This window comes from Manacus vitellinus, unplaced genomic scaffold (genome assembly GCF_001715985.3).
Source record: "Manacus vitellinus isolate BGI_N305 unplaced genomic scaffold, ASM171598v3 scaffold_12_pilon, whole genome shotgun sequence".
In the NCBI taxonomy this organism is placed as follows: Eukaryota; Metazoa; Chordata; class Aves; order Passeriformes; family Pipridae; genus Manacus; species Manacus vitellinus.
The window spans coordinates 6,652,019-6,665,951 of NW_021938949.1; the positions used below are offsets into that span (position 1 = coordinate 6,652,019).

Consider the following 13,933-nt stretch of genomic DNA (forward strand, 5'->3'; position numbering starts at 1 on the left):
ACATAGGAGGCTGCCTGCACATAGGAGGGGTAATGCCAAAATTATCTCCATTGGAGATCGTGGACTACTTCGAGGTGCTGCTGCTGTTATTCTCCACCTCAGCAGTCAGAGGAGAAGCTTGGTTCTGAGGTCATCCTGCACGGCATGAATGGAAACAGCTCTGGGGGCTCAGATCTATGGAAAACATCATCACATGGCAGAGAGATGCCAGAGATGGGTTTTCTAAGAGTGTGATGGTAAACGGTTATCATAGCAGCCTTTCTTGCAACCTGTTCACAAAACAGTGTTTTCCAAAACTGGCAGGAGATGTTAAAAATAGCTGCTCAGCAGGTGGGTCTCCAGCACTTCCAAAAGGTTAAAAATCCATTAGTATTTCCCCATCAGTCTCGTCTCTCCTGACAGTGAACGAGGCAGAAGCTCTCACCACCATGCTGAGCATCCCCCTGGGAGGAGGAGGAGGTGTCAGGGGAGGAAAGGCTGGCACTTTGCCCTTGAGTACTTCCCTGCCCTGCACCCTCCAGGCATTAGAGTTCATTAACAGCGTTCCTGGGCAATTAGCCAACAGAGCAGCAGCTCCCCTTTGCCCTGGGAAGACCAGCAGCATCCATCACCTCAGCTGGAACAGTCAGAGCTGGAGTAGAGGAGAGCAAGCAGGAGCATTCAGTGTTTTCTATGCACCCTTTCTCCTGGCTGGGTCAGAAAATACACCCGATGCACGTGGGGAACCAAAGACAGGACAATTTTAAAAGATGCTCCTGAAAAACAGCTTTGCTGAACATTTTTGCTCACTGTGTACTATGTTATTATTTTTTACTTAGTTAGTCAATTAAAAAAAAAAAATCCTTCCAGTGCCTAAAGAGTGAATACAAGAAAGATGGAGAGAAACTTTTTACACGGGGCAGGACAAGGGGGAACAGCTTCAAACTGAAAGAGGGCAAGGTTAGATTGGATATTGGGAACAAATTCTTGCCTGTGAGGGTGGGGAGGCCCTGGCACAGGTTGCCCAGAGAAGCTGTGGCTGCCCCATCCCTGGAAGTGTCCAAGGCCAGGTTGGACAGGGCTTGGGGCAACCTGGGCTAGTGGAAGGTGTCCCTGCCCATGGCAGGGGGTGGGACTGGATAATTTTTAAGATCCCTTCCAACCCAAATCATACTGTGATTCTATGAATTACAGCTACTTTATGTCAACTGAGGTCTTAAAAGATACTCCTATTTAACTTTGGAGCTCAGAATGTTTAGTGAAAATAAACCCAGAACTTAAATTGTAGCTGCATTAGGAGGACAAGGAAGGAAAACCCCAACTATAAGGTAGATGTTTTCTGACCTCATATGCTTCAATGAAACCATTATTATGAGTTACAGGGGAATACACTGAAATAGTTTCTTTCAAAATAACAATGTTTCACTTCATGACAAAAGCTGGAGCTGGAGGAATAGTTTATAACTCCCAGGGGAAACATTACAGATCTCAAACACACGTACATTATGTTCACTCTGCTGCGAGTCAACAGCTGCCCAAATAACTGCCAAGGGATCAAAAGTCTGTGAACTCTGGAACAGTGCAAGGTGTGCAGATAAATACTTACTTCCTACATAAAATAAAAGGAAAAAATATCAAACACACTGTCCCCTTACACTGTGAGAACAGCCCAAACTGCTGCAGGAAACTCAAACCTCACTATGATACTACACTGGAAAGATTCAGGTCTGTCACCCCAAAGCAGCAAAGCAATTTCAGGGCATTTTCTCTTTCATATATAATTTTATTTCTGGTTATAGAAACAAATGCTAAGAGGAGAAGCAACATTCCCCAACCACATACATCAAATTAAGGTAACAGAACAGTTAAAATAAATGAAAAAAAAAAAGTAGAAATTTAAAACTTTGTTATAGCTTTAAAATATTAACGTTCTCGATACATTAGAAATCACATTCAGATCTCAAATTACTTAAAAAAATGTATGGCTCCATATTAAAAAAAAAAAACAAACAAGCAAACAAAACCACTGTATCCCATTTGATGTGGAAATGCAGGTCCTGCTCCTTGGATGCAGGATCCCACCCTCATGGGAGCCACGGTCTGGCTGTGCAGTTGAGCATCTCACAGGAGCAGTGCTGCAACACAGCCAGAGAAAGAAGGGGAACTTCACATCCATTGCCCCAGCTGGAGCTTCCCCCTTGGGATACACACCTGCTTTGTAAAAAGCACTGATAACGAAAACAAGTCACAAAAAATACTTTTGATATCAGCTGTAGAAAAAAAACCCCCACAAACCCCAGAACATCTGGCTGGAGGTGTCTTGCACAGGTAACACCAGGAACTGAAATGCAAGCATGGCTTTAGTTGCCCCTTCCATCACCATTTTTAAAATAAGTGCCAAACTGAGGTGAAAGGGGTAAGGCTGGCCCAGGTCTGTAGCAAACCCTTCTGTCAAGCCATTGAGGTATTTCAGGTTCTCCTCTCAGCCTTCCCCTGGGGACTTGGTGGGAATGTGCATCTGCAGAACAGGGGGAGAGTCAGATTTTTCTGGATTTGTTTTTTAGAGCAATTATTCAGAGTTGGATCTGAATTTCCAGCTTTACCACCCATGGCTCACGCACAGCTTTTGATTTATCCCTAAACAGCTTTTAACAGTCCTTTGGATAACAGTCCTTTGGATAGCTACAGACTCTTAAAATGCTCTTTTTGGCTATGTGGAGGTTGGCTGGCAGGCTGGACAAGGCATGTCCAGAACACAAGACAATGTATGGTCTTGTAAGATTTTTGTATTTTAAAGCCATTTTCTGTATCAGTACATTTCAATGAGCCTTTTTTTTTTCTTTACATTCTGTCTTCTATTAAAGCAAAAAGATTTTAAAAACAATAGTCTGGTTCCCTCTACTTCAAACCCATTTGAGGGAGAAAAAAACAGGAGAGATTAAGCAAGTTTAGGTTTACAGTAATTCAACTGCTACAGAGCCAACCTGCCTACTTAGCAGCCTGCCCACCTCCCAAGAGCAGCATATAAATCAGCAGAACATCAGGATGTTCTGCACCAGACTTTTAGCAGCAAGACAGTGAAACAGAAGGAAATCTCGCTTTTTCTGCTCCATTTAAATCTCATTTTTCTTCAGCTAACAGACATTTCTCCTCACTGTTGCCCTTAGCTTTAAGGAAGGCTTTGTCTCAGACTGCTTGAAGTCAAACTGAGGCGGGGTAGAAGCAGGACAGAGAGGTGGAGATCACAGCAAAGGGGCATCACTTAACTTGGCAGCAGACACAAGGAATAACCAAATATCAGGGGAAATCTGGTTTTCACAAGGGCTGTTTTCTGCTGAGAAGGAAAGCTGCCTCCTTTCACTGCTCCCATTCCTGTTACTCTTCCTACCACCAGCCATGTTCTCCCTTAAGTACTGAAGCCCCATCACCAGCCAGTGATCACCAAGGTGAAGCCTTAACTCAGGTCCTCACCGAGAAAGGAACTTCTGCAACAGCAATTAGGAATTAGGAAGCCAACTATCACCTGCTTTTAAGAATAATTCCCAAAAGATCCAAGTGGGTCAAGACACTGGATCTTGGCTGCAGAAGGGTCAATACACCCTTCTGTGAATTTAGTGATCCTTGTGGAATGAAATTTGGCCAGTTTGGTAAAATGTACTCCCTGTGAATGGGAACATTAGAAAAACTCTTCGGTGTTTGTTTTTAAGGGGATATACACACACCTCACCTCACAAAGAGACAGAAGCACGATAAAAGGAAAATAATCTCACCACAGAGGAAAAGAAACTATTTCATAGTGCCCCAGTGTTAGCTCAGCCACCTGGCAGGGAGGAATTCCTCAGCCTTACAGCATCCTCATGGACCCACCATAAATTTCCTCTGCTAGAAATAAGGTCCCATTACTTACAGAGCAGAATCTGTAAAGAACTCCCCAACACCACAACTACAGATAATTGGAGACAAGAAAGGATTCCAGCTTTCATTAGTGCCATCTGGGGGATTTTCTTGCCAGAAAAGCAGCATGGACTGGGGTGGCTGAAAGCACAACAAAGCCAGAAGCAGGGCTCCTACACAAGGAAAATGCAAGTACCAAGTTGTCTCTTCTGCTCTGCAAGAGGAATGAAAGCAATCACTGAAGTAAAGCTGCTTCCACTGGCTGCTCACATTCGTTACAAAAACAGGTATGTTGTTCTTCTAGAATCAGTGCCTGGTGCAGGAATTTACCAACATACTGTATAAAAGTCTGTGTAAGTACCATTTAAGAGAAAGAAATAGTCATGGACCATTTATATATCTACACTGACACACGCTCACACACACACCCACCCACCCACCCACATTAATAAATATAAATTTTATGTTTACACAGATCTAATTTAATATTCTCTGAAAAAAAATATTTAAAGGGTTTCTTCCTTAGCTGCCACCCATGAATTGTCAATGGTTTTTTTTTTCTATCTTGAGAGCAAAGGGGTAGATTTGGCACAACTACCCTCAGGCTCTGAAACTTAAAGTGACACGTAAGGAGAGGACCAGCCATACATTCTGAAAGGTTTTAATTCAGTGTTGGTAAATTGAAAAGGTATCAAAAGAATTTTATGAACATATAAATACAAAGGTCAAAAGTTGATCAAAAATTTGGAATTTAAATATAGTGCTCCAAGAAAACCAAGTATTTTTCCAAATGTCTTGCTCGGGCCAAAGTACAATGCTCCCTGGTGTATTACTGCCCCATGAAAGACACCCTAACAGGGAAAGCCCACCCTCACAGCCAGCTAATTCCCACTGCTGATTACTGTATGTGGATATATCCTCACCTGTGTGCACAAACACATGCACTGCCCTGCGAGTAACACCCAGCAGTGAGAGATGCTGATCCCACTAATCACAGCCACACAGCTGCCAGGCAGCCGCACACAGAGATGCTCCAGCTCTGTTTTGGTCAGGTGCAGATCAAAATGCAAGAAGGCATCACTTCCCAACCCCATCAGTTCCAGCAATCCAGATGACCTTGTAGTGTAACTGTTTTCTGCAGCACAGCTGGCTCCATTGGAAGCTACACTTTCCGGCAGTAGTGTATGCTATAGTAGTAGCAGCTTTGGCGTAATTTTTCACCCAGAAGGAAACAAAAAGTTACATGACTGAACAATCTGTTGTAAAACTGCAGCCTAACACACAGATCCTCGCCAGATGCAGACCTTCAAGCAATGGAATTAAATTAGGAGTTGGATTAAAGGACTCTGGAGTTGACAGAAATAACTACAAATAGAAGGGGGGGAAAACTGATGAGGAGCAGAAGTATGAGCTGCCCAAGAGACTGGCTGGCAAGAGAAGACAGATCATTTGCTGCAGGAGGGCATTTACAAACTCAAAAACAGAGTGTGCAGCCAGGGCAAAATGATGAAGCAAGTCCTGTTCCATTAGAGGTTCATTTTTAATGCCCGAGTCCAAATTATTAGCAGCAAGACTTAAAAAACCTCAAAGATTTTGCATCAGGGTAGAAACTCAAGGCAAGTTCCCCATTGGATTTAAACTATCATCTGATAAGGTAAAGCACAGATATTTGGAGGTGATCAGGATCCTTCAGTGCTGCCTCCTGCTAAAAAAGCTCCGAGACCCAAGCTGGCACTGTTCCTTGGAAGAGAGGGACAAGATGGTTGCATATGTACAAATGCAATCCAGAGCATTTCCAGTTCACTTTGTGGCTCATTTCTTACACTGACACTTTTCTTGCAGCAAGAGCCCAAACAGGTACTGGGCTGTACAAGCCAAAGTGTAGCTATCAGGCTAAGAAAAGGGATTCCTTTTCCAACCAATCCAACATTTTCCAGATTATGTCTGTAGAACTGTGCCTGCTTTTGGGCTCCCCAGTACAAGACCCACAGTGACCTGCAGCAATTCCACCTGATGCCCTGGAGCCTGAGCACATCATGTACAAGAAGAGACCAGGACAACCAGATTGGTTCAGTCTCAAGAAAAGGAAGCAAATGGGGAAAATCTTACTGGAATCTTCAACTATCTATTTGGAAGATGCAGAGAAGGCAGAGCTAGGCTCTTTTGAGAGGCAACAAACACATGCAGCAGTGTGGGAAATTCTTAAATTGCTGAGAAGTTTTCACCTCATGGGTGGTGAGAGTGGATTCTCTGTGGAAAGGTACAGAACTATTTCCAGGTTAAATCCTCATCATCCAAGATCCCCAAATCCAGGTATAGCAGGGGAACATTTCTCCTTTCACCCTACATTTTGACATTCATTTACACGCTTGCACACATCAGGGTGACACCAAATATCTCCCTGGGAACACCCCCTGCTAACACAGATGAAAAGCTCTAACACCAATTTAACATTCCCAGCAGGCAGGGAAAAGTGTTCCACACCACACTGCATGAAAGCTCAGGTCAGATGCTCTCACTTGCTTTGATACAGGTCCCCACCCTTCTGTGCTCCAAGTCTGATTTCACTGCTGGTATTTCCCTACTGGAAATGAGAAAAAAAAAAGTGGAAATTAACTCGGAAAGATAGGTCTCTAAAACATGCAAAATCAAGTTTACTCCCTCCAAAACCTGAAGCCAGACCATGACATTGATTGCAGAAGAACTGCAAAGGCTTCTGCTGTTATTTAACCATTTCTTTCCTCTTACAAAGCTTTAATATGTCTCTGAAAACACACTTCTGAATAAGCTCTGCCCAACAATAACATGTCTAAAACACAGAATGAGAATTAATACAGGGTGACCAAACTGACCTTTCTCAAGCTGCTCTGGAGCAACATGTATTCCACAGGTATTTTCATCCTTGAGTCCTTGGGCAGAGCTTAATGCAAGGTGCTGCTCGTGTCAGTGGATAAAAATGACTGGATATGCTACAGGGGATAGCGTAAATGGTGTGGGGGAGGGAAGAATATGGGAAGGAAAAAGAGCTGAAAAGAATATATGAGCTAATCATGAACTTCAATTTTGTGCTCAGCACTGTGTTGTGTTATCACTAAATCAGATTAAATTGATCTTACTGTAAAAAGCTTTCTGTATCACAAGAGCCAAGGTCAAGATGAACAACAACTAAGGAATTCCAGTGGAATAAAACCAAGAACAACTGCATTCAGCTCTTGTAAACTGGGGCAACAAAAGTTGCTATAAACTAACCGTGATCAAAGTAAAATTAGTCAATGTCATTGCCTAAGGTGAAAAGAAATCAATAGGGAATGGTGAAAAGTGAATTCACACATTAAGAACTTGGTTTTACAGTTTCCCCAGGTCTAAGTTATTGCAGTTTAAATATTTAATGTGCCTTGACCTTTGTTATACACACAGCAGAAGATGAAGTAAAGCCTCCTCCTTCTCTTCCCCTCAAACTTTCCTCAGTTAATATAATTAATTGAGGATGAGATGCAACTTTTTAGACAAAAACCAAGCTGGACAATCAATTCAAAATAATCCGGGTACTGCACAGAACCATTAAAGTAAACATTTTCTTTCTAGTTGAAGACTTAATTCCACCATCACATTAATTTTCATTCCTCTGCAGCCCAGGGAATCAGGATTGGTATGTAAAAAGAATGGTGCTGTCTTCCAGACTGAGCAGTGTGATGAAAGAATTAATCTGGAGGCCTGAAACAAGAGGTCTCCATCTCACAAGTTCCAGATGATGACCACATTTTTCCACTGCTCTCAAAAGGATTTAGCAGGAACAGTTATTTTATCCAGTATTAGGCAATGTTTAGGAAAATCTACAAAACTATCTGCAAGTGGTATAGCTGTTTCTTACAATAGCAGGGGGATGCAGCAGAGTGATAAAGCGAAAACCCCCTGACAGGATGAACTGACAAGTTCCAGACATGTCAAGCAGAAAGGGGGAACAGAACAAAGATATTTGCTTATCCTCAACTCTCACTTGAACCAGCAGGCAGCGTGAGCCACAAAAGGAAGAGAGTGTTATTCTGTTCTAAATACTTAGGAGGCAAATCTACATATGCAACCCGAGGATGGACTTTCAAGAGGTATCTACAAAGCAGCAGCTGGTGGATGAAAACACTGAACTCAGCTGATGTATTTCTACAGTGCTGGACTAGTTTACAGAAGTTCAGGGCCTAATTATTTAGACTCTCCCAGAGAAAAGCAGCAGCGAAGAAAAATCTGCACAACTTTGGCAGTTGAACACCACATCCTGAACAGTATTCTGTTGGTTTTTCATCTTGCTCTGACTCACACAACATTCTGGAAACCCAAGGACTCCTGTGCTTCCGGAAAGCTCCCGAGCCCCGGGGCTGTTTCAGAGGCGTGCCTGTATCTAAACCAGCAGTCACCCAAAAGTAATGATTAATCACAGATAAAACTGTGCTGCACTCTCACTTGTGCATTCTTCCTTGAAGTTCATTTTATTGAGTTCTGGCTTTGGAAAGGCTACAGAAAACAGAGCTAATCCATGTGCTTTTCCGCTATGCCACACCTAGAGAGAAGGGGCAGCTGGAGGCCAGCCTGCTTCAATTACCTTGTCGTCTGTAACAATCCTCCTTCACAAAACCATTTTAAAGTACTAGAATCCAATCTAACAACTTGTCACTTAAGGCACACACCTAAATTCTGAAAGCCAGGCTGAGATAAATGATCTGCCCTGAATATTTAATGTGCCTCTATCCGCAGAAAGCAACCGCAAATCACGAGACCGAGAAATTCTTTCCTTCTCTTAGAAATATTTCTCACCAAACAAGGGACTTGGGAATAAAACATGTCTGGGTTTTATTCAAGCAGTGGGACTTGGCTATTGAATAGGATTTGGCAAAGACAAAGGAAACTTAGAAGGGAACAAGTGATGCCAGCTGTTACCTTATGGATTTCCTCCCCCTCCCCGGATTCCAGCAGACACTGATGGGTTGTGCCTTACCCCCTAATCCCTATGGACATGCTGACAGCAGCATTTACTGCACACTGGGGAAAGCTTTTTGCAATGTTTTCCTGCAGTGGGTTTGCCTCTCTGCTCCGTGATAGCACTGTCAGATTGCACAGGACAGCAACTGGACAACAAATCAGTACAGATGGGGGATAACCTACCAGAGGTACAGCCCACCCCTCTTAAGTCTCTTTTGCCATTACCAAAGCCGTAACACTTGCTGAATTAAAAGATCTCTGCTGTGCTGCCAGGAGACATGTTAGCCAAGGGGACTGCAAACTGGTATAAAACCAAAGGGGTTTGCTGGAGGCTACAGGCAGGGGTTGATTTCTTTGCCGGTCACAAGGTATCACATGCACCCACTGTTCCACATGGCTGAAGTGAGTCAAATCTGCTTTCCTGATAAGACATCCTTGTACTACATGAGGAGCCTGGAATACAGCTGGAGTAAAAGCCTCCTCCTACTGGTGAAGGTTCTCAAGGCAGGAGAGATGGGAGAGGGAGCCAAGCGATGAAAGGAAACCTCCAAATTCCTTTGGGAAAAATTGTTTAAGACCTCCAGTGGCTTTTGCCATAAAATAAAAGGGAAGTCGTTTGCCTTGGTCTCTACACCCTTACAGAATTTGTATGAAACACTGTATGACTTCTGCTACCTCTCATCCCAGCCCTCAACTTCCCTCTCTGAAGAGTAACACAGGAGCTTTGCTGTTTGCCATGGCAGAGGGGCAGGACAGCCTCCTACCCGGCCCTGGCTTCCTCACCATCGGCCATGGAGCTGAGGACCACCCCACCAACGGGAGGTGAAGGAGACTGCTTTCAGTGCAGAAGACCAACCAATATTTTCTCAAGTTCACAGAGACAGTGGCCATGCCTTCACCTACAGTGCTACTGTGAACCAAAGCTCCAGCACAAGATGTGATCAATCAAATGCACACAGAGCCTGCAGAGACACCCTTCCCCAATGTGATCCTCAGGCATCAAGATGTTTTGGCTGTTGTCCAAAGCAAGTGATGAATAATTGTAAGAAATCAGTGAAGGTACAAACCCCTTTGTAGTTTTAATATCTTTACAGGAACCAAGTTAATACAGTTCCTCTGTCATCTTATTCTCCCTCAGAGGGAATGGAGAGAAATTGCATCTGGAAATCCAGGTGGCTGAGCCCTGTAACTCTTCCTCCTGAATCCCCACATAAATAAGCATTCATATTCAGAATTTTTCTGTTTTAAAAAAACAGAATCATTTGCCTTTTTCTTTAAGCTTGGTACCATGTTTCTTTAATGTTGTTGTGAGATACTGCACCCATCTTTCAGCATTTGATTGCCTTAGGTGACCTTATTGAAATGGTCCTATGGTTCAAAGCTCTCAGAAGCGTGGTATTAAGGCATAGAACGTGAGGAGTTTTCTTTCCAGGGAGCAGACTGTATTTGTATTACATTCCTTTAGATGCTGAACTGCAAATCCCATCCCCTTGGAGCCAAAAGGGGAAAAGACAGTTAAAAATATCCCAGCAGTCATACAATCAGTTGTCTGTAATTTTTTTTGAATCTTTTAAAAAAAAAAACAAAGGAAAAAAACAAAGGAAAAAATATCCCATAGGTAAAGACAGAACAGAGTTCCAGATATGGGTTCTTGGGAGGGGTTTTCCATTCTTTTTGGCACCTTGTGACTCTACCAGCTGTTGTCCTCCCATTTAAAAATCTGACTTTAAAGGAGCTGTATATCAGCTATGTTTTGAGCTGTTACAGTTGTGGTTTGTTTCCTGTGAAAGCTGCTTTAGGATTCCTGCCATCCCATGCCCACCCCACATCACTCCAGCTCCTCCCACCGGTTCTTCATTCACTGGTTGCCTGTCCTTGTGGCACTGCAGATGTGATGACTCCAGTCTGGGCTGGGACTGCTCCACTGGGCTCTTCTATCCGGGGTCTTTTCACTTCAGGTTCACTGGAAGAGGCTGCTGCCGTCTCCTCGGTCCCCGTCTCGCAGACCCGGCTGACTACAACAGGAGTGGACGAGCTGGCCTGGGCTGCAAGGAGCTGCAGTGGGTTTGTAAGAGCTGGGAAGGAGGGTAAGAGAGAGAAAGAGATTTAGGGTGATGAACTAGCACAAGTGTTTGCTATTCCAGAAAGCAAGAAAACAAAACACCGTGGGTCAAATGCGACAGCTGGCACACGGTCAAGTGTTTTTCAGTCCGTTTTGAAAGGCTTGTTTGCCTTGTCTCTCCCTCTCCATTCACAACCCCAGCTTTGTGCAAGTTTACCAAACCAGGAATAACCCTGCTCTAGGAGAATTTCCTTCCTATTCACTGTCAAACAAGGCATTGCTAGCTAAGCATTCATCTCCAGTAGGAGAGGATCAAATCCTGGTAAAAACCACAGTACACCTCCTCTTTGAGAGGTAGTTCTCTGATCACCTACAATCAGAACTCCTTGCAAGGTACAACATTGTGCTGGGCCTTCAGCTGGGAAGTTTAGGGGCTCCCTTGAGCTCTGCTCACACAGGAAGAACAGACAGGCCTGTTGGGAAACTAGATTAGTATCCGAATGTTAAGTGTACTGCCATCTCATTCGTAAAAGGGGCAGGAAAGAGCTTACCCTACACAACCACATGTGTTCCCATCAGATCTGGGATCAGGACATAGGAATTTCTTCCTATGCTTCTTCCTAGGCTTCCAGTCTTGTATTTCAGTACTAACACAAGATCTCACCCTTCCATTAATAAAAATGGTGAGAAAAAAGATGGTTTAAGTAGCAACCCTCCATAAAAATGTCTACAATTCCTAGTTCCAGACAGAGAATGTGCTTACACACTGGCTTTGGCACACAGCAAGGCTTGGAAAACAAAACACATGCAGTTTTTGGACTCTGCTTCAATCAGAGAGGCAGCCAAAGGGGACTCAGGAGACAGAACATCCTCTGCCCTCCAGACTGATTTGCAAAGGATGGAATCACAGAACATTAGTGCTGTGTTCACTGCTAAATGCATCAAAAAAGGAGTTCTAGGATAAATAAACAAAACAAACAGAACAAAGGCCCTCAAAGCCCAGCAACTTCTACCAAGGCATGGGAAGGAGGCTGTAGAGTATCAAGAGGATGAAGGGAAAAAAAAATAGGGTAAGGCTGAGGGCAGTCACCAATTACAGTTCAGTGACTCAGGGAACCTAAACCATGCAGCTGAAGAGAAGTTAACTTTGTACAGAGGAGAGTCAAGAGACTCAGGCTTTGTTTTGTGAACTAGAAAATTCACTGCCAGTTATCAAAAACACTCAGATGCAGCTGGAATACTTCCCAGTTTGACGACAGTTAGAAAAATTCTGGTGAGATTAAAATATTTTAACATAAAAATATTAAATAAAAAGCTGGCTGATTCTATATTAGACAAACCCTACTGCTGGGTAGTAGAAGCTCAGCTTATCTGATCTATAAATATCTTAATATCCTACTTGCATAAAAATCTTATCATTACCATTTTTTCATTGCTCCAATAAGATCCTTGCAATTCAAGTGCAAGCCAGGTGATAACTGTGAAGAGACATGGCAGAAAATTCTGTAGAAATATTCCTACCTTCATGAAAGCCATCCAAATCCCACCAGTGCCCTTCATTTCAAACTCCCCAAAAGCACTAGCCTAGGGCAGCAGAGGTGCTTGCCATCTCACTGAAAAGAGCTGTAAGACACCTGGATATTATCATCCCTAACTGAACAAAACCTGAGGTGCTGAGCAAGCAAGATGAGGAGGCTGCTAAGACACGGCTCATATGGAACTTAAAAAAAATCAGGCTTGACAAATTACTAGACACATCCTGTGTTTACAAAAATCCTACACTCATTCATTCACCTGGTGAAACAGATCTTATTTCTCTCAGGCTCTAAGACCTTAAGATGGGAAAGTATTTTATTTTCTTAGTACTCTACGGAGTCAAGTTTCACAAGATCTAAGAAGCACCACGGAACTTTTATTATTTGGCATGCTGCAAGCAAAGGCTGCTGGTCAGAAGAAAATAAATGAAAACAGGCTCTCCACAAGAATCACTGACACTTTCAACAAGTAACCCTCAAAAGGCAGAGAGTCTAAGTAGTTAGAACTGCATGGCCAAGGGTGAAGGAGGGACACTGGGTTTTCAGTAGCAATGCAGGACTTTTCCACCAGGAAAGGCAGAAGAGGTGGACACAAGGACATCTATCAATGACATTTACAGCTGCAGAAGTTGAAGAACTGGAATACCTCTGAAGTGGACATGTGGAATAACTTGATATACACTAGCCAAAAAGAGAAAAGGCTTACAGCTTTCCATGCTGCCTGCTGAGTGCAGGGAGCAGCCCAACCCCAAGGCCAAGGGAGCAGAACTTACCGTAGGCGTTGCCGGCGATGCTGTTGGTGGGCATGGCGTGTTTGCCGTTCTGGGTGACCGCCCGCACCGGGAGCTGGTGCTGCCCGATGGCCACTGGAGCTGCCTGCTGAAGGATGGTGACTGTCTGCCCAGGGACACCCTGTGCCATCTGACTGGTCACGGTCTGGATGACACGGCTGGCTGTGGGGATCGCGGCAAACGCGATCGTTGGCTTTTCGTCCATTCCTGTCGGGGAGCAGAGGAGACGACAATCACTCCCCACCCTGGCTTAGGAGCTGGCTTTGTTCTCATTAACACCTTAGCAGTGCTACATACCCCAGGTTTACAGATGTGACAGTACCTCAGCACCACAGAAGGCCAGGGGTGAGTATTTGGAAAAACTAAAATATTCTCTACTGCATATTCATCCTAGCAATATTAAGAACATTTTTCTTATAGCATAAGTCACTCAGCAAAAAAGGAAAACTTTAAGAAAAAAAAAATCAAGACTATCAACTTGATATTTTGCTCTAAAAGGGCATCACCTCCCTTATTGGTTCATTATAGCTGTGATATGGACAGCAGTCTCTGCAAAGCTCAGAGCTTACTTTGTAATTTCAAACAAATTGGCCTGACTTTCAATACAACACAGCAGAAGAAGGCACTAAGATCTCAAACAATGCCTGGAGCCAAAAGTCTGTAGCAGCTTGCTGTCAGGCCTGAATGCAGGTTGATTTAGA

At 43.6% G+C, this 13,933-nt stretch overlaps 1 protein-coding gene across 1 annotated transcript in view; it reads right to left on the bottom strand.

Annotated features, from left to right (window-relative positions):
• Window positions 1–4,423: 4,423 nt before the first annotated feature.
• The window catches only part of FOXK1 (forkhead box K1), a 29,880-nt gene continuing 20,370 nt past the window's right edge, over window positions 4,424–13,933 (bottom strand). Inside the window, exons 8-9 of the mRNA XM_029957831.1 lie at window positions 13,215–13,439; window positions 4,424–10,919 (exon numbers count right to left, since the gene is read on the bottom strand). Coding sequence (XP_029813691.1) covers window positions 10,699–10,919; window positions 13,215–13,439 — 446 coding nt within the window. The 3' untranslated portion in view covers window positions 4,424–10,698. The remainder of the gene's footprint in view (window positions 10,920–13,214; window positions 13,440–13,933) is intronic.